This window comes from Rattus norvegicus, chromosome 4, assembly GCF_036323735.1.
Source record: "Rattus norvegicus strain BN/NHsdMcwi chromosome 4, GRCr8, whole genome shotgun sequence".
NCBI classification, from domain to species: domain Eukaryota; kingdom Metazoa; phylum Chordata; class Mammalia; order Rodentia; family Muridae; genus Rattus; species Rattus norvegicus.
In genome coordinates this window covers 161,374,196-161,400,878 of record NC_086022.1, presented here as the reverse complement: position 1 = coordinate 161,400,878, position 26,683 = coordinate 161,374,196, and the positions used below count along the sequence as shown (strand labels likewise).

At 44.2% G+C, this 26,683-nt stretch overlaps 1 protein-coding gene and 1 long non-coding RNA gene across 17 annotated transcripts; one reads left to right on the top strand and one right to left on the bottom strand.

The window, feature by feature from the left end:
* Positions 1–816: 816 nt before the first annotated feature.
* On the bottom strand, positions 817–26,681 carry Akap3 (A-kinase anchoring protein 3). 16 transcript variants are annotated; one of them, XM_063286147.1, is made up of 8 exons: positions 22,739–25,046; positions 21,507–21,575; positions 20,925–21,044; positions 19,993–20,093; positions 19,054–19,164; positions 15,337–15,432; positions 9,086–11,410; positions 817–1,164 (listed from the first exon to the last, which is right to left on the bottom strand). In XM_063286147.1, the coding sequence occupies exons 6-8, from the start codon at positions 15,430–15,432 to the stop codon at positions 1,009–1,011; spliced, it is 2,577 nt and encodes an 858-aa protein (XP_063142217.1). In that variant the 5' UTR covers positions 19,054–19,164; positions 19,993–20,093; positions 20,925–21,044; positions 21,507–21,575; positions 22,739–25,046; the 3' UTR covers positions 817–1,008. The 16 variants fall into 16 exon arrangements, with proteins under 16 accessions (XP_063142217.1, XP_063142215.1, XP_063142216.1 ...); XM_063286145.1 differs by having other exon boundaries at positions 20,925–21,025; XM_063286146.1 differs by having other exon boundaries at positions 20,925–20,956.
* LOC134486843 (uncharacterized) lies at positions 21,778–23,515 on the top strand. Its single transcript, XR_010066268.1, has 3 exons — positions 21,778–21,952; positions 22,376–22,551; positions 22,693–23,515. It is a non-coding gene; the product is annotated as an uncharacterized LOC134486843 (long non-coding RNA).
* Positions 26,682–26,683: the final 2 nt, after the last annotated feature.

Sequence of the window (26,683 nt, the reverse complement as noted above, 5' to 3'; positions counted from 1 at the left end):
GACTGAATGTGGTCCCTAGCGCCTGAGTGAAAGGCTGGGTGCAACAGTATTTCAGCTCTGGGTGACGTAGGCAGTTTTAGACCCCACCTCGAAACAAGTAACATTAGCTGCATCTTCTACAATGAACCAGTAAACAATGTAAAATAGAAATGAAACTCTGGGCTAGCAGGACGACTAGGGGTTAGAAAACAGTTGCTGCCAACGCTGAGGAGTGGTCTGGCTTTCTTCCTTGCCCAGGAAGGAGAGAACTGATTCCCACAAGTCGAAGTAGACATGTCTTGCCCACCAATCAATACATAAATAAATGCAGTTTAGATCGAACTGGGTGCCATCCTCCTGCTTCCACTGCCTAAGTGTTTATACTGCTGCCCTGCAGCCCCAGAACCATTCCTTTTTCTTTTTTCTTTTTTTGCCACTGGGATGGAACTGGGCTCTCACTGGCTTCATCTGCCACACTAACTGCCCCCAGGCTGCTTCACCTATACTTTGAGCTGTGGGTACGGTTGGAGGTGGCAACGGTTCTGCACCTTGTTCAGACTGGACACTAGGTCACACCCACAACACATGTGAATGGCTCTCGGCCTTGGTAAAATCTGTTTTATGGTTGTTGTGGCTCTAAAAGACAAATGAAACAAAATAAGCCCAACTGAGGCTTATTTAATGGAACAGTTTAATCAGCTCACCGCTGGAGATAGCAGGAAACCCCGTGGGTGACTGGCCTCTCTTCTCTATCATTCTGACCCTGCCCTCCTATGTCTGATGGCTTCTGGGAGGCTGCGGCCTTACCTTCCCAACAAACGTAAGCCAAATTCACGCTGCCCTTTAACTGTAATCTTTTAATTTATGTCCTTGCTCGCATGGACAAGAAAATCTGCAAAATCCAGTGAGTAGCATTAGATGGCGTGTCTAGTGTGGGTGGTATGGAGGGAACTTTAGGGCTCTGTGCGGCAGGGAGGGGCTGAGAGGGCAGGGACTCGGCCCACTGCAGGAACACCGGGTGGGCCCCAATCACAGGTTTGCCATCAGCCAGTCCAGCAGCTGCAGCCGCGTGACATTTCCCACTGCCTCATCCAGCTGTCGCTCCTTCTCATACCTAAGCACCGACTGCAGAACCTCCCCGACGCTTCGGCCTTTCTCCACAGCAGTGGCTGAGAGCTGAAGCAGCTGTGGAGAGCAGAGAGAGGGTGTTGGAGGGGCAGAGCGGAGAGACCTGCATACCTGGGGCCAAGGAGCCACCTGACCTGGGAAACTGAAGGAGGAGGGACTCGAGGGAGGACAAACTTTCAGGGATTCATGTAGCTAAGGCTGGCCTCAAACTGTTGATCATATTGCCTCCATCTCCCTAGGCTTATAGGCATGAGCTACCTCTCACTCCACACAAATGCATTTTAATTTTTATGGTACATGGATTGTAGCCAGCACCTAGTACGTGCTTAGCGCTTAGCCCAGCCCAAGAGGACTTCAGTGACAGCTGCTGTTGATGAAAGGAAGTTGCTCTCATTACCCACAATACAAACAGGTTAATGGGACCCCACTCGTGATCCAGAATGTGACCTCTCAGTCAAATCCACCTATTTTTCCCTTGAAGATGATGCTTGAAGTGAGCATTTGTCGACACTGCTCTTGTTTCCCAACAGTTCTAAGATTTTCTGCTCACCCCAATATAAAACAGTCTCCATTTGTGATGGCATATATTCACTGGGAACTAGACAAGGTCTAGAGCCACTTTGAAGTCAAAGCTTTGCGTCATTGAGGTGTGAAGACCCCCACAATGTGGGCAGCAGCATTCCTGAGGCTAGAGTCTCAGACATCACGCAAAAAAGCAAGCTAGCTGAGCAAGAGCATTTGCCACCTTCTGCCTTCGCACTATGGAGACCATGTGGCTGACCATGAATTCCTTACCTTGGAGGATTGACTGCACTCCAGAACTGGGGGCCCAAATAAGCCCAACCTCCCTAAGTTTCATTGTGAGGTGCTGTCACACACAGCAAGAGGACACATCAGCAGCACACCTCTGTTGTCCTAAGACCAACCTGGGTCTTATGGGATTGTTCCCCATACACCTCAGAACCCTAGAGTGTTAGGGCTGGAGGTACAACAGGGATCAATCCCCCCCACCCCCCAGGAGATGTTGCTTGGAAAAGTGAAGGGGCCTTCCAGAGTGATGCTCCTAGAAAACCACAGAGCAAACTCACATCCAGGTCTCAGAATCACGAATTTAGTTCTCCTCCCAAGCGTACGATGAGAATGGGCTGAAGCAGCCATCCAATCATGTGCACAGAGCACTGTCATTCAACTGATATCCTAAGGGCACCAAACCTCTCCAGGCATAAGTTTTTATCTGTACATCTTGCTTTCACTATAGAAATGCACAGAAAGTATAGGTCATGGCCCCAACCCATGAACTAAGTATATATAGGTCATGGCCCCAACCCATGAACTTATCCAGAAAGAAAAATCCCCGCAACAGAAATTGAAGTATTCTTGAAATGAGCAAGACAAAGTTTTGTTGGATGTGATGCTGCTTGCTTGGAATTCTGGGACCCAGGAGGTAGAGGCAGGAGTATTTCTTTAAGTCTGGGGCAGCATGTTCTGTGAAGTGAGGGCCAGCTTAGTTAGGTTAGTCCAATTTTCAAAAAACAAACAACAAAGCGAGCCAGCCTGGTGTACAGGCTTGTCATCTCAGTTACCAGGAAGACCAGGGCAGAACTTTGGCAAGTTCAAAGCCACCTGGGCTACACATGGAGTGCAGAGCCAGCCTGCGTGAGGCAGGGAGCTTCAGACTCAAGTGAAGTATTGCCGCGGTGGAACATGGCCCTGTGTTTGATCCTCGGGTCACGACCAGGACAATGTTTTGCAAAGAAATAAGAGAAATAAAGGAAAACAAGGGGGAAATTTGGGGGCTAAAAATTACATTAAACACATAAAATAAGAGGGCGTCAGATGGAGGAAACCTCAGAAGGAAGAGTAGAAACATTGAAGACCAAAGACGTGATAAACAGAAGTTAGAGCCTGTGAGCATGACCTTCCCAGCCTCAGGATCCTCTCTCTCTCTCTCTCTCTCTCTCTCTCTCTCTCTCTCTCTCTCTCTCTCTCTCTCACACACACACACACACACACACACACATGAGTGCACGGGGAAAAAAGGAAGACCACAGCTGCTGACAGAAGAGAAAGACCAAAGCAGATTCCTCATCCAGCAGAAATACACCTCAGGAGTGGAGTGAAGGTAAAAAAAAAAAAAGCATTTCAGACAGTGTTTGCCTAGTGTGTGCCACACCCTGGGTCTGATCTCTAGCACAAACGAGAGAACTTCTCCCCAACATATGTGTCCTAGGAGAATCACTAGAGGACCACGTTAGCCCAAAGCAACTGCAAGCCAAGTAAGAGAAGCTGTGGCTTCTCGGTGCAAATGGGCAACTGTCCTTTAACTCCTAAAGATAGGAGTTAACACAGACGCCCAGCCACAAAGCAACACATCTTAAAGAAACCAAAATGATCAAGACAGCTCCTAAAATATCATGACAGAGAAATTAAAATGGAACATTGGAAAATGTTCAAATAAATCAAAAGGAGGAAGAACAGGAAAAACAAGGACAGCCACAATTAGAACAAGTGGCTCCAACACTATCACATACTGACCTCTTAATAAGTGGTCAGAAAATTCATAGGGGTCAGTTACCCACAGGCCTTTTGAGAGTACGTCAGAAACACCCACATATCCTGTGTGAAGGAATATATTTAGTTCCTTCCTGACAGGTATGCAAAAGTTAATTCAAAATAGGCTGCTCATAGGTAGAGAGAGCAGTAACTTGGTGGAACTGTGGATAACAAAAACACACAAACACAGAGAGCCAACATCAACACACAAGGCACACACAGACACAAGGGCATGCGAGCCACACGCACTGACACAAGACAACACGGAGGAAAGTCCATGTGACCTTGAGGTGCCTAGCTCTGTCCATACTGTTCCTGTCACAGGTTCACAGTTCTTTGCTGTGACATCGTTCTATGCTTTATAGGGGTGTTGAATTATATGCTTGGCCTTCTGTCCCACTAGCAACTGTCTTCCCTATTGTGACAATCAAATGTCTCCAGACTTTGGCGAGTGTCCTCTGGGAACAAAACTTCATGCAGTCAAGAACCACTGGAAATGCCTTGCCTAGCGTGTGAGGCTCAATTTGAGCACAACAAAGACACAGAAAAGAAACACTAGTTGGGCAGAAATTACTCATATTATTAGATAAGATAAAAAGCACACAGCTTTCGTACCCTGGGGTAGAGGCAGGAGGATGAGAAGTCCAGAGTCATCCTTAGCTACATATGTAATGAGGCTATAACACGAAGACAAGGAACACACAGGAAAAAAGATAAATCAGATAATTCCTCATAAACAATGTTTGCTCTTTAAAAGATGCTTCACACAGAGCAAACATTTGAGAGTTGTGTCTGGCAAAGGACTTATTTCTAGAATGTGGAACCTTTGGGTAGAGGATGTTTGACTCAGTGGTAGAGCATCGGTCTACCATAAACAAAGCACCACATAACTGGGCATGGTGCCACACACCTGTACACCAAGCACCGGAATGTAACACATACTGGGCAAGAGAATCAGAGGTTCAAGGCTATCCTCAGCAATAGAAAAAATGGGCAGCCTGGGCTACGTCAGACTCTGTCTTCAAAAACATGCAAACAAACCTCAACTCTGAACAAGGACTAAAATACCGTCATCAGGATGTGGGCAAGAGAGCTGTGGGGACATGCAGGCAGTGGATGGTACCAAGAGTCAACACAAAATGGAGGAAGGAGCCACATGCACTGACACAAGACAACGTGGAGGAAAGTCCGTGTAGAATTATGTTCAACATCTTTAGTTATCTGAATTTATGTTTATCAAACCAATCCACAATGATCTACCACTGTGACTCCTACAGTAAATGGAAGACACATTGAGAAGAATGGGGGAGTGGAAATCCAACTGAATGGCTACTTTAGGAAGTCATCTTACCACCACCACCAGCACCACCACCACCACCATCACCACCATCATAATTCAAGGTCTCAGAATATAGTCTTCAGCTCACTATGTAGCTCATCCTCCCTCAGTAGGAATGGGTACTATAGATATACTACGGGAAGACTAGCACTGTGGTTTGAATGAGAATATGTCCATAGGATCCCATGGTGGGATACTTGGTCATCAGATGGTAGCGTTGGTATAGAAGGCTGTGAAACCTTTAGATGATGAACATTGCTAGCGTAAGTGAGTCACAGGGGAAGGCTCTTCAGTTGCCCTCACTTCCTGCTTCCATGCCTTCTGTACAGTGAGGGGCTGTCCCCCTTGGAGACTGTAAGGTACAGTGAGACACTCCTTCCTTTCATTGCTTTTTGTCAGCATTTAGTCACAGCTGTGAGAAAACTACCAAAAACACTGGCACAGACAGATAAGGAGTCCTCAGTCTTAGGGGATGTTTTAAAATTCATGAGACTACAATAGAGTTGGCCATTGGTGTAAGAATAGACAGATGGGGGGCTGGGGATTTAGCTCAGTGGTAGAGCGCTTACCTAGGAAGCGCAAGGCCCCGGGTTCGGTCCCCAGCTCCGAAAAAAAAAAAAAGAATAGACAGATGGGCAATTCAATGGCACAGAACGTTCAAAAAGAATAAGGCAGAAGCCAGGTGAGGGCAGGGGGCTTGGGGGCGGGGCAGGGGAAGTGCAGGAAATGACAACAAAACCCCAACTCCCTGCCTTCCACCTTACCTGCAAATGTACACAAAAAGGTCACTCTTAAATAATTTAAAATATCTCAAAATACTAAAAGAAAACTCAAAGCAAAACCCAGAAAATATTCAAAGGAAAAACTACCTTAGATTATATTAAATTGGATATGGTGAAATCAAAAGAAAACCCCAGAGGCAGCAGCTGGAGAGTGTCCAGTTTGAGATCAGCCTGGGTTACACAGAGAACCTAAGCCAGCCTGTGTTACGTAGCAAGATCCTGTTTCAAAGAACAAATTAAAAAGCAAAACAGAACAAAATTGTGAAAACTCTATGCTGCAGAATATATACCTTTACAATGTGTGCATCTATATAAGTTTTATGTGTGCATGGGTATTCTATTTTATGTATGTGTGCATACATATTCCATATGTATATGTGCATGTGTATATCACATATGTGTGCATGTATGTGTATGTGTTTTTCTCATGTGTACATGTGAATTATATCACATGTACTGTACATGTAAATTATGTTATATGTGTTACATGCATACTCTTTTGCTTATAAATGTATGTCGCCACTTGAACTAAAAAAAGACATAGGTATACATTAGCTCTACATATGTATTTTTGGAAGAACACCCTAGGAAGAGATGAGACTGACTTTTCTCCAGAGAGGGCAATAAAGAGGTGATCTGATGAGGAGACACTGTTTTCAGTGTTCAATCATTTTAAATTTTGGGTTTGGATTGTGCATCCATCTACAGTGTTGAAAGCAGTTGGGTTTCTGGGCACCCCAGTTTTCGGCTCAGTGAGCTGCACCAGCATGGTATTTGTATATATCAGTGTCTTTCCAAAAGAAAATCAGTTGATTTCGGATAGTTCCTTTGCTATACATATTACCAACTGTTCTAATGTGGAGAAGTCAAACTGTTGCTGGTCCTCCTTCCTATTGGCCCTTCAATGAAATAATAGGATAAATTTTCTCCAGAATTAACAAAGCTGTGTAAAGGGTCTACAAGTCTATTTTCCTATTCAGACAAATAGATTACAGAACTTTAGTTTAAAATCCATCAGCAGAATATATTGAGTATGCTACGTATGGTGGGTTGGAAAGATGGCTACAGAATAGAAGCTTTTTCATTCGCTGCACATGGAGGCATGCTTGCTTTTAGCTGGTTCATTCATCTAAAATGTTTGCCAGAATATACCCTCCCTTCCTTCTTCTGACCACTGTGGACCAAAATAACTGTGGTTTATGGACTGGGAACACTGAAAGACACAGTCTGCCAGGGCCCCAGTGTCGGAGATGGAAGATGACAGATGACTGGCTTACTCTGCATGTTCCTGACTGTCCACAACCCTGGTACCAAGGCTATTTGCAGACATAGCAGCTGGGTATATGGCTAAAGATGAAGATTGTGTCAGTAGGTCAGGAAGGAGGCTGCCCCTGAGGATGTGCTATGGTGCCTTTTGAGTAACAACTGTAGTCTTGCTAACACTGGGGGAGATGTTCTGACTGAAGTTAAACTCAGTCTGGTTCTTGCTTAGGGTTGGTGCAGTCCAATCTGTAAGCTACATGATTCTGTATCTTCCCACTTTTAAGGTTATTAATCCAATTTATTAAAAGAGAAATCCCTTTCCCTCTATGTCTTCTGGTTTCTAAAAGGAGAGATTTTTGTGCTTGGTGCTGGAGAGTGAATCTCTCTGTCTCTCTTCTGTCTCTCCTAGGCCTCAGTAACAACAGCAGCACCAACAAAAACCAGCAATAAAACCCAAAACAGTTAGAGCATTCTACCCCTGTCTTCTGGTTTAACCTCCAAGTGTCTCTGGAGACACTTCTGAGGGTCGCCACCAAAGGCTTAGAAACTCTGATTTGTGAGCCACGTGTTCCAACCTATGCCACCGACTGATTCTCCACTGTAGAGAAACTAGTACTTGTCTCCCTCAGAATCATCATGGGAAGTTTGCCTTCAATTTTCTTGACCCCCTGCTGTATGTGTGCATGGGTATTCTATTTTATATATGTGTGCACACACATATTCTATCATACGTATGAGGGCATGTGTATATCACATATGTGTACATGTATGTATATGTGTTTTTCTCATTGTACATGTGAATTATATCACATGTATTGCACATGTAAATTATGTTATATGTGTTGCATGTATACTCTGTTGCTTATAAATGCATGTTGCCACTTGAACTAAAACATATAGGTATACATTAGCTCTACATGTACACACATATGTACACTGTAGATCAATTAGGGTAAACTGATGTTAAGGACTAAAGAAAATATTGTCTGGCATCAATATAAGATGGAGGATAGGGAATTTGGCCAAAGGCTGGAAGCTTAAATTAAAATATATACTGCTATGGGATCTGTTCTGGAGGCAAGCAGGAAGCAGTGTGAAGTGCCTTATGTACAGGCCTCCATGGCTCTTCATCAGGTAAGGGCTATGGCAAAGAGAAGCCCAAAAGAAAACCCATAATCTTAGATAATCCCAGTCTACGTTCAAACTCTACTTTTCAAATGAAAAACAACAGAACACAAGGACCAGAGGATGTACCTCCTCCGACTCCACGGAGTTCCAAACCATGCCTACATTTTCCCCAAGAAGGAAGCAAGCCAGCCCTATAGAGCACAAAAAGAGTGAGGCCTCCTACTGACATCCTATCTCATCCCTCTTCTACACATACACTGCTCCCTCAAGACAAGGGCCTGGCCCTATGGGGGATAATCCACATTTACATCCTGTTTTCAGTCACAGACCTCCAACATGCAAGGTAGAGCTTGAGAAGGACCCACACAGATTTCACAGGACGAAATCTGTTTCAGACCTTAACTTTAGTTCTGAATTTTGACTCTCTGCTGTGTCCCTGGGGAAAAACAGAGGCTCTAGGAGAAAGCTAAAAAGCAGCAGACTGATTTAGTTAACATCCTGATGTCCAACAGCCCAGTATGCAGGCTGTTCCAGATCAAGAGCTCAGTGAGTACAACTAGCTGGCAGAGAGCCACGGGTATAGAACCATGATAAAAAGCGAGCAAGCAAAGAGGCAGCCTCAGGTGCAGACTTTTGTCTGACTCATGTACTGAGTCTCCTGGAGAATTTTCCTTTGTGCTCCTGGCACAATAAATGCAGGAATGCGCAAGATGTCTTTTCTCCTTCCCTCTCTTGGTGTTTCTGGTTGTTCGTGATCTAATCTCAGTTTACTCTTACCTCTGCTGAGAGGCATAATCTCCAAATTCTTCCTGTCTGGTTCTCCCCTTCCCATAGCTGGGTTCCCATTCAGAAAAAAACACACAGACCAGAAGATCCAAGCTAACCCACGGGAAAGCTTTCCGGCATTTCTTACCTTCTCCTGGATTCCTTCATCGTCACCAGCGAAGTACAAAATAGGGACATTGAGCTCTGAGGCAGCCACCCACTGAAGGACAGCTTGCAGCTGCTTGTTCTGGACAGTGTCAGCCAGATTGTGGTTGCTGACGATCACCTTGGGGATTTCACAGCCCTCGGGTGGCTGTCCTGACAAACCTCTCAGTTCGTTGTGGATGGCTAGATAGGCGTTCTGCAGGAGGGCTTCGGCTGTCCCCGTGCCCTTGACTGGTAAGCACTCATATAAGTTATCTGGGAAGGCAGAACTCGGCCGGCTGGCATCCCCACACTTTTCGTCTCCCAGCTCTGACAAGGGCGAGTCACAGGACTTGGCGATAATGAGGCATAACTTCATCACCGAGTCCATCAGATGCTCCACCATCTGCCCATTCATACAGCCATCTAGCTGGTTGGCGACCATCTTGGTTAGCCCAGATAAGGCACCACCAGTGGCCTCCTCATCCTCACAGAATTTCGGGACAGGTGGGGACATAGGCCTTTCACATGGAGACAGAGGCCTTTCACATAGGTTGATCTCTTCTTCCTTAATGATCTGCTCGTGAGCCTTGGACTCACAATTACGGCTACCCTTGAATATGGTCTCACTGAGTAAGTTCCGGATAAAATTGAAGATGACACTCATCAGATCTTTCTTTTCTGTTTGTTCCTGCTCACATATCTTAAGGGGAGGAGACTTAACTTTGCCCTCATCATGAACTACAGGAGAGGACTTGGTGGGAAAATTGGTGCTGGCGGCGGCTTCCAGGAAGCTCTGAGCATCCATCCTTCCTCCCTGTGCCAGGTGGTACTGAATCAGAAGCAGGGCAGATACAATCAGGTCCTTGGCCCAGGAGTCTGATTCACACATAAAATTTTCAAAGTTCTCTGGTGGCTGAGGTTGCTGAAGAGGGTTTACCTCACAAGGATCCGGACACTCAAAGGAGACCTCCTGTGGAACGGCGCCCTGTTTTGTGGCACGCTCCAAGCCAGGAGAATTTTGCTGACTCTTGTGCCACATGTTCAGTCCCTCCTTAATGATGTGCTCACCCAGAGTTTCAGCGCATGTCTTCTCTTTCTCTGATATGCATGCAGAAAACAAATTTTCTTTCAGTTTTGATTCTGATTTCATCGCAAAGTTCAAGTTTGAGAGCTTTGGGTCACCAGGTCGTGATTTCATGGAGATAAGGGAGTAACTCTCGGACTTGTCCCTGGCTTTCCTGATGTTCTCAGGATATTTCTTGGCACACATCACATTGTATAGCTTGCCCAGCATGGCATCCATGATATCTGTAGCCTTTTGGCTTCCATGAGAAAAAAAACTTCGCTTCACAGCTGAGACGAAGTCTGTGTCAGTCATGAGACTCCCTGTGACACTGTGGAGGTTCTTCATGAAGGAGTCGATGAGATCGGAGACAACCTCTTTTGCATGCTTCATCAACACCTTCTTCAGCAGAATAGTGGCGATGGTTGTGTCTTTTACCTGGATCTTCAGTGTCTTCATGATGGACACCATCATGTCAGACACCACACTGTTGGCATAGGTCATGATCCCTTGACTGATAGAGTTGGAAAAGTCGTCAGGCCTGTCCGGGCACCTGAACAGTTTTCTATCTCCAGGTAAGGACCTCCCACCCTCCTTGGCATCTCCTGCATTCCGAGACTCAAACACTTCCTTGTAGAAGAAGGACTTCTTAGAACCAGGCTTGTTGTCAGGACACTTGCCTTCCTTCGTGCTCTCCTTGATCTTCAGAGTGCTTGTGAATCTTAGACCAGGGCTCTGTGAAGACGCCAAGGCCCTGTCTCCAGAGCCGGGAGCTTTGTCACCGGTAATATTCTTGGAACATGCACTGACTGTCTCATTCACGAGCTCAGAAGCTACTGTACTCAAGCTTTTGTGGGGTGTGGGATCATCCCCCATATACAATGACTGGTGGACACATTTGTTTTCAGTACCATGAATCTTCTCATTGATCTCTTTTCGGGCCATGGCGATCACTAGGTTTGTGAGGCGGTTGGCGTAGAAGGAAACTTCGTCTATGGAACCCCCATTACCAACATGGGCAATGAGGCCCTGGGGAGGGGTCTCCTTGTGAGACATCTCAAAATGCAATCTCCCTGGATTGCCCTTGTTGGTGGTATTGTAATAATCAACGCAGAAACCTTTTCGTTGGTCTCCTGGGTAAGCCACTTCCTCCCCAAATGATGATTCTCCAGGCTTGAACCTCGAGTCCTGGAACCCTGCTGTACTTTTCTCCAGGTCTTTGCGGAGCCAGCTGAGCACTCGGACAGGATCTGTTGATGAATCCTGAAAAGCAGACATGGATTCACCCAGTTGTAACACAGCAAAGATACGGGACATTCAGGACAACCACAAAGGCCAGTCTCTCAAACTGGCTCCAACATCTTAATAGGAGGAATTCACCTTTGTTGAACATTTACCGTATACCAGACACAGATTTTAAGGCTACCGTCCTAGCGCTGCTTCTCTTGCTTTCTTCATTTTACAAGGGAGAGAATCAAAGAACTACAAGGTTAAGTTAGTTGCTTGAAATTATAAGTTTACTTTGTGACGAAGCTAGAATCCTAACCAGGTCATCTACCCTAAAGACCATGTTCTCGGAAAGCATGCTCTCAGACGCTATATCACACTGCTTCCGTCCTTCCTGACAGCAACATCCTGAAGAGCGCAAGGTGTTCATATCTGAAATGTGCTAGTACTAATGTTCATCTGTTTTGTGTGTGACTGTATGTTTTTGTTTTACAGGTTTTTCTCCCTCCTTTTTTCAAGGTAGTGTTTCTCCGTGTAGCCCTAGTGGTCTTCAAACTCAGAGAGATCTGCTTGTATCTGCTTCCTGAATAGCTGGGGTTAAAGGCCCTCTCACCCTCACCCAGATATCTGTTTTTTTTAAATTTATGTCTATTAATATATTTCAGAAAAATGGGAAAACTGTACATGTTGGATACAACAAAATCTTGACATGCTAAGTGCCTTCCCACAACTAACAAACATTGATGGATTGATTTCTAATTGGGGGATTAATAACTGTGGGTGATTAGTTTCATGCAGGTACAGTCTCTTGAGTGGATATGGACTGTGATAAGCACATACACATTTATATATACCTACTTATTGTAATCTATACGTGGCAAAAACGTTAAACCTAAGGACAGCACCACGTAGGTGTATATGCTTTCCTTGCTATCAAATGTAAAGAATTTTCCATTTAGGAATGGCCACAAATATAGTCCATTTAAAAAAGAATAGTGTTTTACTATAAATTGCTAATATCATCAAACTACTAGGTTCTCATGAAGGCAGAAGTCAGTAGCTATTGGCCAGGAGAGATGGCTCAGCAGTTAAGGGCACTTGTGGCTCTTCCGGAGGACCAGGGTCTCAACACTAAAGACTCATGACCATCACAAGTGTCTGTAACTCTGGTGCTTAGGGACCCAATACCCCATTCTGGCCTCTGTAGGCATCAGGTGCATGCAAAAACAAATACCCATATTCACAAAATGAAAATAACATACTTAAAATGTTCCATAGCAGTAATTTAAAAAATACTTTTTGTGCAGATGTGTATGCACATGTGTGTGTGTGTGTGTGTGTGTACGTGTGCACGTGTTTGCGCTTGCGCGCCAGGAAAGGTGTTAGATCTAATCACACTCAGGCCTGCTGCATCTTGGCCATCTCAGGGTTCAGGCAGCTTCCTCAGAAGGACGCCAGTCCAGCTGATGTAATGAGGTGGTCAGACCAACATGGATGTGACAAGCCTCATGATCACCAGAATTCTTATCCAAGTGGAATGGAAGAGACTTGTAGAAAAAATCCTGTGCATCACTATAAAACTATAGATTGTCCATAATCTGTCTAAATGCAAAGTAATCCCTATGGCATTCCACACTGCTTGACTCCTATTCCTGGAAGGCTGTTTTACAACCCTGCAGGGACAGGGACTGAGGGAAACACAACCATCTGAGTGAGCCCCAGAGACTCTCATTTCTATTCAGTCAGAGTTCACTGCTCCTACAGCCCCCACCCCTTACACAACAGCATCCTGAGCTGTGTGGAAGGAGACGTTGAATCATTCTTTCTCCTTTCAAAAATCAAAACTGTTTGACGCCCGTGGAGAAGAGTGCCAGATGATCAGTAGGTTTAGTTTTCTCTGCTAGAGACCCTATGCTTCTGCAGCTTAGTCTAGGAAACTGTAAACTCAGACCTGCGTTCCTCTTCCACATCCAGTTCATTAAACATATTTAATCCATTTTTCCATCTCCACCTCCTGAGTGCTGGAGTCACAGGGATATCACCATGTCATGCTTGAAATGCCCTGGATGAAATGCTTGTCATGAAACACTTTAACGATTGTTATCGTTATTGTTCAGAAAATCCGTTTGTCGAATGACTCTGAACTGTTTTTTTATTAACGTCCAATGGTTACTTACATAACTTCAAATGCTAGACTAATACCAAATTATACTTACATCTTATAGTATAGTTAAGGTTTATACAGTTTCCCCCATGAGTGGAAAGCTTTACCACAGAACACCTTATTTTGGGTTTTGGATCTCCTGGGGTACTTCTTGCTTAGTGAAAGGTAACAGAGTTTTGTTTGGTTGGTTTGCATTTTGCTTCTCTATATGAAAGGGCAGAGGTGGATAAACGCCCAATGGAGGCAGTTGGGGTTCTTTAGCAATTTGATGAGTGTATGTCTTGTAAAGATTTCTTGGGGTTTTGGCTCCTATTGGTAAGAAAATAAATTTGATATAAACACAGTAGGTCATTAAACACTACATGTTAGTGTTATGAGTAAGGACATAGTAATGAATACACTGGATCATGGAACCCTTAGTTTTGATTTGTAGTATACATGTGTGCTTGTGTGCACACATGTGTGATGTGTATACATCCGTACTTGTGTGTAGAGGACGACAACCTGTGGGAGTCATTTCTCGTCTTTCACCCTTTCAGTATGTGGGTCTGGGACATGGACACGGGTCATCTTTGAGCCATCCTACTGGCCCAACACCGTCAAAAAGAGAAAATTCTGCTCAATGTATGTGAATGTTTCTGGCATTGTATCCTACTGTCTGTGCAGATCAGTTACGGTCGTTCACTGCAAACTCATCTTGCTTTGTGATTCTGGGACTGAGTCTTTTAAGCATTTTTCTCACTTGGCAGCAGCCTTCATCAGTAGGGGACACTATGTAACTGCAAGGGGGTGAAAAGAGCTGTGCCATGGCCCAACTGTGTCCAAACAGTCTTGAATGAGGGCTCTTGCGAGGTTCAGTTTAATGTCTACTTTTTACATTTCCAGGGTCCTGAAGCCCTTCCCTCGCATCTTTCAATAGTGTACTACGTTCCCTCAGGAAACAATGTTAAAACATTAAACCATAGGTGTGGCTTTTATTTTCTTATCGGACCCTGACAGATACAGCCTCCCACCCCAGGCCCCAGTAAGCATTTAATAAATATGAAGCATTTAGTAGATGCCTACAGGATGCTCAAGATACAACGTTGCCGTCACTGAGTTTAGACTTCTCAGCATCTTAAGTCATCCTGATTTCAGGAATTCTTTCTGATATACCTTGGAGACATTTATTTATTTTCTTTTTACAATGACTGATTGGAAGCAAGGTTTATTTCACAACATTTGTGTGGAGGTCAGAGGGCAGGTTTCCTTGATTAGTTCCTCCTTCCACCATGTGTGTTCCAGGGACTGATATTGAATCAAGAGGCTTGATGGTAAGCCCTTCACCCACTGAGTCATCTCACTGGCCCAGGGACAGTTATTTCTAAGGTGCAGTTGTTTAAAACTTAACATTTTGTTCTTGTAATATGTAACTTTTTATTAATCATAGCATATTCTGCACACTAAATAGCAAACACAGGCTCACAGTCAGGAGCATGCACTACACTTGCAGAGGAGCAGAATGGTTCCCCGCCTCCACATGGTCTTTCACAAGTGGCCATAGCTCTGGTTTCCAGGGAATTGCACACTCTCTTCTGGTCTCTGGGGTACCTGAACTCACATGCACAAGTCATGCTCCAGGAACACATAATTAAAGACTAAAATATCGAACATCATAAACAGCAGAATTTGTTAAGGTAAATTGGGAAGTTTTTGCTCTACTCGAGCTCATTTTAGTCATCTTCACAATGAAGAAAGAGACTAATTTGATGACAGTTCAAATGTCCCTAACTAGTGCCGCTGAAGAAAGTGACCTTACCATTTTCCAGTCTTGGTGTTGGTTGTCTCCAGGTGAATAGACACCAACTTTGCAAACGCCACTTTGACTTTGTAACCAGTCAACCCTATCCGCCATCTGGTAGTATTAAAAAAAGAGAGAGAAAAGTCATCAAAAGGTTCCATGACTAGAGGGAGAATTAAAGAGAAAGAAAGACATATGGGTAGCAGGAGTCATGCTTCCCAGAGACTTGTCCAAAGCTACTTAAACCCCACCCAACTGCGGATCTCCAGCTTCGGCTCTCTCCTGCAGCATGATTTCTCAAGGTTTTATCTCTAGAGATGACTGTGGTGTTTTGAATATGCTTGGCCCACGGAGTGGCACTGTTAGGAGGTGTGGCCTTGTTGGAGAAAGTGTGTCCCTGTTGGGTGGGCAATGAGACCCTCCTCTTCCTAACCACGTGGGAGCCAGGCTGCTCCTGGCTTCCTTTGGATGAAGGTGTAGAACTCTCAGCTCCTTCTCCAGCTCCAGGCCCACCCGGACACTGCCTTCTTGCGATGATGACAATGGACTGACCCTCTGAGCCTGTAAGCCAGCCCCAATTAAAGGTTGTCGTTTTTAAGAGTTGCGTTGGTCATGGTGTCTCTTCACAGCATTGGAAACCCAAATGAGACAATGATGTTCACGCCCAATATGTGCTGTTCATGCTCAATTATTTGTTAAATAAATGAACCTAGTCAGCTGTGTCCTGCTTTGTTCCCTACTAACATTCCCCACACCTCGGATTTTCAGTAGACACTCAAAACTAAATGTAACCAAATGGTTAATTTACTTTTTTCCTCACGTGTTCTGTCTACATGACCTAATATTTAAAAAGGGAAACCTTTACTTTTCATTTCTAGAGCACTAATATATACTAGTAGATCTTCCTCTCTCCAAAAGCCAATACTGGGGGATTCTAGTCTCCAGGGTTCAGGATCCAGGATGCAGAGAAGACTTGGCTAACATGTTCTTTCATGGCCCTCATAACACTTTGCTCTGTTCTCTTCCTGTATGGTCCTCTGGATGGCATCCTCTTCAGAAGGCACCTGCCCTGCCCACCTCTAACCATTCCCCCAACCTCCAGTCGCCAGCCTTACACTTGCTTGTACTTGCACTTTCACAGTTCCTGACTCAGAACCCTCAATCCAGATCCTTTTTGGCCTTTGTCTTTAGTCTCATCCACTCTTTGAAACCTTGCATTCTACATTGTGGTCTTTGGAAAGCCTGCCCAAGCATCACAGTGCTGTCCTCCTGCCCAAGCATCACAGTGCTGTCCTCCTGGAGTGACAAGAAGGCTCTCTTTGCCCTCACTTTCTTTTCCTATGTCCCCTCTTAGGCTCCACACTCAAAGTCCCCAGGCTCATTACAAACTCTCCTCCCATTTATATCTCTCAGTGGGTAAGAAAGATGAAGTGAGGGGTTGGGGATTTAGCTCAGTGGTAGAGCGCTTGCCTAGGAAGCGCAAGGCCCTGGGTTCGGTCCCCAGCTCTGAAAAAAAGAACCAAAAAAAAAAAAAAAAAAAGAAAGATGAAGTGAGACGCACACGCCCCCCCCCCCCCAGTATGTCCTGACATCCTCACAAAACAGATGCATATCTTTACATTGACAGTAAAGTTCAACATCTCACTTGAAGCTGAAAAATTGTGAATTAAAAGGCATGCAAGTTCTTGGAGTGGGCACTTGATTAACTGGAAATACTTGTCTTAAGGGACATTGGCAGAGGTGGGAGCATGCACCCTCTCTCAAAATTAAAACCAACATAAATCAAAGGAACATCGGACACATGCTGAATAAAAGTTGAAGAGAAAAGAAAAGGACTGTTGAGATGGTTCATTTGCGTAAAGGTGTCTGCTGTCAAGTCTGATGACCTGAATTTGGTCCCTGGGACTCACATGCCATAAGGAAACCTGACACAAATTGTCATCTTATTGTCACACAAAAAACAAGGCATGTGTGCACCTGTCTCAACACACACACACACACTCTCTCTCTCTAAATAACAATGTAAAAATTGCTTACACATATATGAGCATATTATTATTGTTTTGGAGATCATTGATAAATGTTAAAAGGAAAAATAAAAATATAAAATCATTCAAGAGCTGTTTTCTGTTCTCACAAAGACTTATTCCTATTTTCACACTCTACTGTCTCTGCTTACTGAGCTGTGGCAATCATTTCTGTACTCTTCTTAACGACAGAAAGTTCCTGAGTGAACAATAGATTTTCTACAGTGAAGAACTTGTACAATTACTTAAGAGTGGAGAGAAACTGAATCTGGGGCTGAGGGTCTAGCTAAGCAGAAGAGTGAGTGCCTAGCCTGTGGAAGGCCCTGGGTTTGATTCTTAGTACAGAAGAGAGAGATGGTGGGGTAGGGACGGGATAGGGGTGTGGTGATCCAATATGGCTGGACTTGCTGCAGGTACTGTACATCTGTGATTCCTGTGCTGAGAGAGATCACATGTTCAAGGTGAGCCTGGGTCACACGGCAAGACCCTGTCTCAAAAAAAAATATTGAATAGCACTTCTAAAAACTTTTTTTCATGTGCTTTTTGAATTGAGAAAATTTAGGCATTAAATTTCTTAAAAGATTTCTCAGCATCTGTCACTAAGCTTGACTTCAGTTAGATTTCCAGACTCCACGTGGTGAAAAGAGATAACGGCCTCCTACGAGCTGTGTTCTGAACTCCACATGTATGCATATCATACCGTATGGTACATCCCCCCACCAAATAAGGACATCTTATTAAATGTTCTCACAAGCTTTCTGGCTGATTCTAATGAACGATATGTATTGAGAATTCCTGGGCCAGGAGAGAGAGTGTGATGGCCAGTGTTGACCGTGTGCATGACATAGCAGGGAGAGGGAACTTCAGCTAAGGAGTTATTTCCACCAGACCGGCCATTTTCTAGATTGGTAATTGATACAGGATGGCCAAGCTCACTGTGGGTGCCCGGCCGACAGTTTATAGGAAAGGCAGGTGAGCAAGCCTGCGAGCAGAGCTCCTCAAGGTGTCTCGGATGAACGCCAACCCGTAAGATGCAAGATGAAGCAAACCTTTCCCTCCCCAGGTTGGTTTTAGTCAGTGTTTTATCATAGTACTAGCAAGCAAACTAGGACAGATAACTTAGGTCTTCTAATCTTCTTTGCTTTTGTATTTTAATGTTCTGTTCACTCTGCAGAGAAGTTCATACCAATGACATTAAACCTTGTATGGTTCTCAATAGCTCACACTGTGTAGATTTTTCTTTTTGGTGGTATTTCCTGTGATGGACTCTGGGGCCTTTTACATGCTAGGCATGCAACAATATTCATGAATCACACCTCTATATAAAATATTATGCTTGTGTCATGGGGATAAGGAAAAGCATTAACAGTACTGCTATTTAGCCAAGAAAGGCAAGATTTAGTAGCAGCTTGACCTAGAATGCTGACAAAATCAAAAGATCTATGAATGATGGTCTTCCCATTCCTATATTTCACCCAAGGGAGCTACTTGTGGTGGAGAACAGCTAAATCAATGGAATCTGTTGCCTTATTCAGGCTGCCAACACATGACAATTAAGGCAGATACAAATTAAGTGTAAGAGTAAGGGAGTGGGGGTTGAGGATTTAGCTCAGTGGTAGAGCACTTGCCTAGTAAGCGCAAGGCCCTGGGTTTGGTTCTCAGCTCCGAAAAAAAAAAAAAAGAGTAAGGGAGTGGTGTGCTTACTTACCCTTATTGAGGATGGGTTTTGAGATACAAGGAAAACTCCGAGTGAGCCTTATTGGTGTCTTCACTATCCCTAAGTCTACCCACCCCTCCTGCCATGTAATATATAAGGACTCTGCAAAGAAAGACAGAGAAAAAATGGCTAAATTTATGTGTGGACTCCACTCTTCTTACCAAATGGTGATTTTTGATTTCTTATTTTCGGTATACATACAAGCGAGGGACACAAAGTGACCTGGAGACTTCTGGAGAGTTCTCAGATAACAAATCATTCTACTTTTGGCCAGTGATTTCTTATGTGACTATTGCCATTCTCTGCTCCTGAATGAGTGGCTTACTGAACGTTAAGAACAATTGGCTGTCTCAAGACCCTGGGTTCGGTCCCCAGCTCCGAAAAAAAGAACAAAAAAAAAAAAAAAAAGAACAATTGGCTGACCTCAAAACACACTTCAGTAGGAAGCTGGAAGATAAGCAGTGGAATGGGGAGAGCCTTGGACTGCTGGATCTCAGAATGTTTTGTAAGCCTTTTGGGGGGTTCTTGAGAGAAACATGTATCCTCATAAAGAGAGTTACAGGCCACGAATCCAGTTCAACTAACTTCCTTAGCCTAGCTCTTCCAAGACATGATTAGAGGACATTCGTGTGCTTTAATCTCTCCTTCGAATATCTACCCATCATCAACTGCACATGTGCCTCTAAAATGTCCCTTTAAACCCCATCTTTACTTGAGCCCAAGCCACAGTTATCCTATCCATGACAAACGTCTTAAGTTCCTACTTGAATGTCCTTGCTCCTTCTTCAAAGTCTCCAACACAATTCATCCCACCTTCTCATCCTACCTAACACGTCAACTGTGCACATGTATTCTACACTATTGTCTTCATGGCCTCATGAAGACAAGCAGTTTCCTAACTCATCTCGGTATCCCTCATATCCCTAGTACCTTTAGAGTTGGTGCTTAGTAATTTTCTGTTGAAAGAGTGAATATAAAAGTCCTGCCCATTTGTAATTCCAGGCAGCTCATCTTTCTTAAAATTGGAGAACCTGGGGGAAAAAAAAGAAATGGCTTGCTCAAATGAGTTATGACAGTAAGCCATCATATTTTAATCTTTTAATATCCACTGTTTTGCGACGAGTTTAACACAGCAAGTTACTTATCATTAGATCTTCCTATTCTAGTAATGCTAAGGAGTGAACATCCCCCAAACGTCCAGTATTCTTTTCACAGAAATTAGTACATCTGGTAAACTCTTAGCTTACATCTAGTCTACTGTTTATATACTATTTTGTGTGTGTTTGTGTGCAAACACAAGGCTTTTTTTAGTCTGTGAAACCCCCCAAGTTGTCTGGATGATAGGACACATACATAAGCAATACAGTTTTCTTGCTTTTTTTTTTTTTTGTTATTGAGAGAAGGATTTGTTGAGATTCATGTTGACCTTAAGTCACTATACAACTAAGGATGGTCTGGGATTCCTGCTCCAGCTGCTTCCTGCCCAAGCACTGCTCTATAACAGACATGATCCATGAAGCTTTTCAGCTTTTGTAATGTACACATTTCCCACGATAAAGAAAGGATGATCTAAAATTATTAAGAAGTCAAGTTATAAATGTATTTATAAGTTGAAGATCGGAACTGGGGGTAATGGCCCGTGCATTTGATCCAAACACTTAGGAGGCTGAAGCTGAAAGACTGTCCTGATTTCGAGGTCAGCCAGAGATTCAGAGCTAGCCCAGCCTACCCTGGATGATACAGTGCGATGTTGTCACAAACAAAGAAAATAAAAAAAGTTATAACTTGCTGGAGTCCTGGTTCTATGTTATCTATTAAATGACAGAGAAAAAAATCAATATACAAATGTAACTGCTATTTACCTTTCAATTAATCCACACACCCATCTTACGAACTGGGAAACCGGAGTCCAGAAGAAGATTAGAACCTAATGGGCTTCTTTGGGTACTTCTACCTCTTAAGCCTGGGAGATATGGCACTTTCTGTGGTCACAAAGGGCTAACTTAAAATATTCCTCCACAATTCTAATGTGAGGCTGGGGAGATGTCTCCGTGCGCAATACTGGCTGAACAAGTATCAGGGCCTGAGGTTGAATCTCCAGGGCCCAACTCAAAAGTAAACGTGGCTGTTCACCGGTGCCTGTAACGCCAACCCTGAGGGGGCTGGCAGACACAGGCCTTGTTAGTGTGCTAGCTACCAGCCTAGGTGTAGGCTCCCTAAGAGACCCTGTCTTTACTGAGTAAGGACGAAAGTGATTATGCAACATATATTCCTCTAGCTTCTGAGTATGTAGGCTTGGGTGCAGTGCCTACACATACTACATACATACATACACACACACACACACACACACGCCAATGAGAGTGGGCCTGGGGAGATGTCTCAATCACTAAAGGGCTTGCTATTCAACCTGTAACACCTCAAGTTCCATCCCCAGCACTCACCTAACAAGTTGGGTGTGGTGGTTCACATCTGTAACTCCACTGCTGGGACCAAATTGGTCAGTAGAGACTCTGACTCGAAAAAGTGGAGAGTAACTGATGAAAATACCTGTTATCTACCTCTGACCTCTCCATGCATGCTCTCTCTCTCACGCACAGTTATGTACATACAGATATACATCATACAAATGCCTATGAGACAGCTGGATGTCATGGGTCATGCTAATAATCTCATCACTTGGGAGACAGTGGCAGAATGACAGCTGCACGTTTGAGAGCAGCTTGAACTACACAGTGAGTTCTGAAGAAGCCTGGAATAGTTATGAGGGGGGAAACGAGACCACGGAATGCCAGAGTGAAAAGGTAGGAGGAGGATGTCAAAGTGATTATTACCTCAACCTGTAGAGGAGTGCAAGCCATGAACGTTGGTGGAGAGCTGAGTGAGGCAGGTATGGTTAGGCCTGCTCTGTTCCAGGCCACAAGACTGCCTGAAGACAACCCCTACCCCATTTCCTAATTCCTAAACTCACGAGAAAGCTAAATTGTCGGTAGTATAAACCAGGCTCTTAGGGGTTCCTTCCTATCTTTCATGTATCTTGAAGCTCATTCAACCAAATTTTAGTATTCATTTTTTATATGGACAGATTACTAGTTGTCTCTATCCCTTCCTCCCCTTCTGTCCCTTCTTTGTCTGGAGCACTGTAGAAACTCAACAAATCCTGTTGATACTTGACAGTTCAACCCCACACGGCTACAGATAGCTTGCCCGTTTCCAGTGCTCTGCTGCCTAACCACAGCTTTGGCTTTAAATACTCCTGAGGCTTCAAGTGGGTAAGAATCAGACTCATCTATACCAGCATGATTTTACTCAGAGTACCAGAGAGAAGAGAGCATGCGGAACTAGCCAGACGACACAGCTGGAAAATCCAACAGGCAGGCATTAGTCTACTCTCAACATCACACTTGGAAGGAGGGAATCCCTCAGGCCCACACAAGAATGGCCTGGGAGAGCAGGTCAGACCTGTAAGTCACTCTGAACTTGACCAAGGTGAGTGGAATGTTGCTGAGGGAATCCATGTATTTCCACAGGATTCAAAGTGGAAACTAAAACTGGCTGGGCAGCAGCAGGAAGCTGAGTTTGACATAAAAAAAAAAAAAACTGTCCATCACTTCTCCTTTTTAACCACAGGGGATCAGAAAATGGGCCGTTTTCCCAGCCCAGTGGGCTTTCCTACCTCCGAAGCTCTAGAATAGTGAACCACAGGAGACTCCAGAATATACTTTTAAAGTCAATGAAGATGCTGGGATGTTCTTACTCAGCTGAAGATCTTGTTTCCTCCCCCAGCCTTCCATGCACCTCCTCCTTGTTGGGACTAGGGAGTGACATCAGAATTGCAGCTAGTGATGTCACTGTCTCTATAGCAACCATGTGAGGCTGCCTAAGATTGAGTACTCATAAAGGATAAGAGGAGGGGTGGAAATAAATATACTTTATGGCTCTGACATTTACTTAGAAGGACTGGCCTTGCTTTTCCCTATTTCTTCTGAGTGTTTGAGTGAGGTGGGAGAGTATGGGAGGGGAAAACTTTCCCATTGGATTTCATTTGAAACAGCAGAGTATTATCAACACATCTGGCCTGGCTTTCATGCCAATGGATTCCATTCAAACGGCAGAGTATTACCAACAAACTCAGATGGCAGCATAGGACAGGATCCTGTTTCACACTGGCTCATCTGGAAATAGATGGCCTGAATTAACTGTGGCGTTTCGTCTCTCTCGCTGCTGCTGCTGACTTTGTCACAGGCATGAGCCACCACGTCAGGCACAAAAGTAGTCTAACCAAGGAACAAAGTTCCAGTGGAGGTGGGGAAACAGCATATCCACCCCCACTCCCCAACCAAAACCAACAAAAACCCCAAACCAAATACAAAGCCAACAAAAACTGCTACCATTCAAAAGCAGCTGGGTATTGGTTTCAATCCTCCAATAAAGTCATTTGTCATCTATCGTCTTTTATTGTTGATCTTTCTCATCTTAAAAAAAAAAAGCAGGCTTCTTCTTGTCTGCAGAGCCTCTGCAGCTCAAGCACTCTGCATCTGTGCACTCCCCTGCAGTTTGAATAGGTAGGCACACCTGCTGGCTGGCAGTCCTTTGCAGGTGACCAAGGTCTTTATATCATTACGTCACCTGAGCCTATTAATAATCGTTTGAGGCAAGTAGTAGGTATCCATTCCCTAGTTAGGTATTCGAATTGGAAAATGGACCAAATACTCTCTGGGTATTAAAGTTAGTGCTCTTTTAACCATGACACCTTGAAATCGAAAGTGCTTGACTCAGAGATGGTAAGTGATACACTTACATCAAGGGTTAGGAGGCGTGTGCAAACTGGGGTTGGGGGTCTGTCAATTTATCAGAACTATATCAATCTCGGGATCAAGGGTTAGCCAAATTGTGAGCTCTACTCAAGAAAGAATGAGGCCAAGAAATGCAAGGCAATTCGGCATCGCTGAACTTCAGAGAAAAAGGGATTCTTTTCCGATTCAATTGGGTAAATGGCAATTCTCATAAATAGTAGGGTCAGCTGGGCCTAGAGGTGTAGACCTGTCATCACAGTATCTCAACTACTCAGGAGAACTGTAGTTCAAGGTCAGCCTCTGCGATTTAGTGAAACACTGTCTCGAACTAAAAGGGGACCGAGACACTTGCCTTGCATGTCTGATGCTGCTGAGTTCAGTCCCTTGTGCCTTAAGGAAAAAGTAAACAACAGTAGGGGGCATGCAGGTCTTGCCATCCTAGTCATAAGTGGTCCCTACTCACCACTAATAACTGTCTTTCTCAGCCGCACACTTTCCTCCTGCAGATAAACAATGGGCACTTCCACTACTAAGCATGAAAACATTACCAAGTTGAGAATGACTCCCCCAAACTAGGAAGTTTATTGATAAGCCCAAGGTATATTTCATAGGGTTACTCCCCTCAAAGGGGACAAGAGGTAGTTTATTATGGAGTCAAATATGAATGACCAAATCCAGGTTACCCAACATTCCATCATCCAACAGTGAAAGTTCTTGTAGTAACAAGGAATGTTACAAACACTTTTCAAATACATGTGTGGAAGCATCAGGTGGGCAAGTTATAATAAAATCAGGAAACCCTTGCTATGTATGGACCTTAGAGGCTCTCAGATGATATTCTCAGCTTCTGGGTTAGTGGCAGCTAATGGTCCCCTAATACATCCCAAAGGGTTTCAGCCCAAAGAGGACAGGGGCACCACAGGAAGACCAATAGAGTCAACTAACCTGAACCCTTGGGGTTACCAGAGACTGAACCACCAACCAAAGAGTGAATATGGGCTGGACCTAGAGCCCCTGAATATATGTAGCAGATGTGCAGCTTGGCCTTCATATGATTTCCCCAACTGAAGTGAGGGCTGTCCTTGAATCTGCTGCCTGTCTGCCTGTAGATCCTGTGCCCTTAACTGGGCCACTTTGGCTTTGTCTGGCCTTGGTGAGAGGTGAGAGAGGATGTGCCTGAGTGATTTCATGTGTGGTAGTGAGTGTGGGTATGAGTGTGAGTGTGATACTCAGAGGGGGCTCCTCCTTTCTCAAAGGAGAAGGGGAGAGGATCTGCATGAGGGGGTACTGGGAGGAGATGGTGGGGGTGGGGACTGACATTAGGATGTAAAGTGAATAAATAAATTAAAAGCTTTCAGGTGATGGACACAAAAATGTTATCCACACACAAAGGTGGATAATAAATGGCTATTTGGAGGGCTATGGATACCCCAGGATAATCTGCCCTTGGATCTGCAACACTACTTTCTCTCTACTATTATTAAAGTTCTAATCAATTAATCAGTCTTTCTAGAATGTTCAGAACTTGCAGCTTCTTTCTGGGGACTTCAGTTTACAACTGCTTGTCTTTTACTCAGGTATATCAAGAGGATGAATGTTTTATTTTTTAATTTTTTAAAATCTTTTTTTTTTTTTTTTTTTTTTTTTTTTACTTTTTTAAAATCGGAGATGTCATCACCTAGGCTGGCTTGGAACTCCTTATGCTCCTGTTTCTGCCTCCCAAGACCTGAGATTACAGGTGTGGACCACCACACCCTGAAAATAGATTTTTAAATGAAAGTGGTTTTATTTCTTAGAACATTCTTAGGCTCCAGGTGTCTCCTTCCAGAACAACACAGATTTTCAGAGGCCCAGTTTTAAAAACAAACAAACAAACAAACAAACAAACAACTGACTTGGGTAAAGCCACCAGCAGTTGTTCCATAAGAAAAAGTGTTGAAGCATGACATACAATTTTATATCACCTTTCAGGACATAACGCTTCAAATCCATTTATAAATCCCTGGATCAGCCCAGGGTGGTGACTCCTACTTGAAGCAGAGCTGTGATTATCTCAAGTTCGAAGCCAACTGGGGCTTCATAGGGAGACCCTGTCTCAAAATCCCAAAAATAAAACTTCCCGTTTCATAGTTCAGTTAGTGATCAGTGTGCTTCAATAAACAAAATTAAAAACTGAACACATAAACCCCAGTCAGCCAAATTCATAATACGGAGACTGATCACCGCTTTGGAAAAGGTGGTCAGAAGTCCCTGGAGAGGTCATTCTACGTGCGGAATTGAACTGGTGTAGACATCTAAGTAAGCATTCTATGAAAGGGGACAGTGTACACTAACAACCCCGAAAAGGGTGTTTTGATGGCGTTGGCGTGCACTTACTTTGGCGGCGAGGGGCTTGAGGTGGGGGCGCCTCTGCATTTCTATTTAACTCCCCCCACTGTAATGCAGATCCTATTACACCTGTTTTCTCTTTGCAACTTCTTGAGTGCAGGGACACCCTTCCTCCTTACCCCTGAAGAGCTGTCAGACCCTTTCTGGCCATCGCCCCTAGAATGAGCGTCTTTGAAAGCTGGCCATTTTGCATGCCCTTTAGTCAGTCCCTGGTTAACTCTGAAATGCAGATTCCCCAGAAATATCAGACGGCCTTCACAACCCATTACAGATCCCGGATTCTGTTTTCCCCTGCCTTCTCTCCCTCTCTTTTTCTTTTCTCTACCTCTGCTTTCACTCCCAGTCTCTCTGATCAACCTGGGCCCCGCCACTTCCGTTCTCAGTTGGCGTCTGCGCAGAGAGGTCCATGAGATTTTGGCCCTGCGTAATTGCCGTAG

Excerpts from the sequence above, each read along its gene's own strand:
- Akap3 (XM_039107684.2), bottom strand. The coding sequence starts at position 15,432 with ATGGCGGATAGGGTTGACTGGTTACAAAGTCAAAGTGGCGTTTGCAAA. Across the intron at positions 11,411-15,336 it reads AACACCAAGACTGGAAAATG|GATTCATCAACAGATCCTGT; the intron begins GTAAGGTCACTT and ends TCTGCTTTTCAG. Across the intron at positions 1,165-9,085 it reads ATGAAGGAATCCAGGAGAAG|CTGCTTCAGCTCTCAGCCAC; the intron begins GTAAGAAATGCC and ends TGCTCTCCACAG.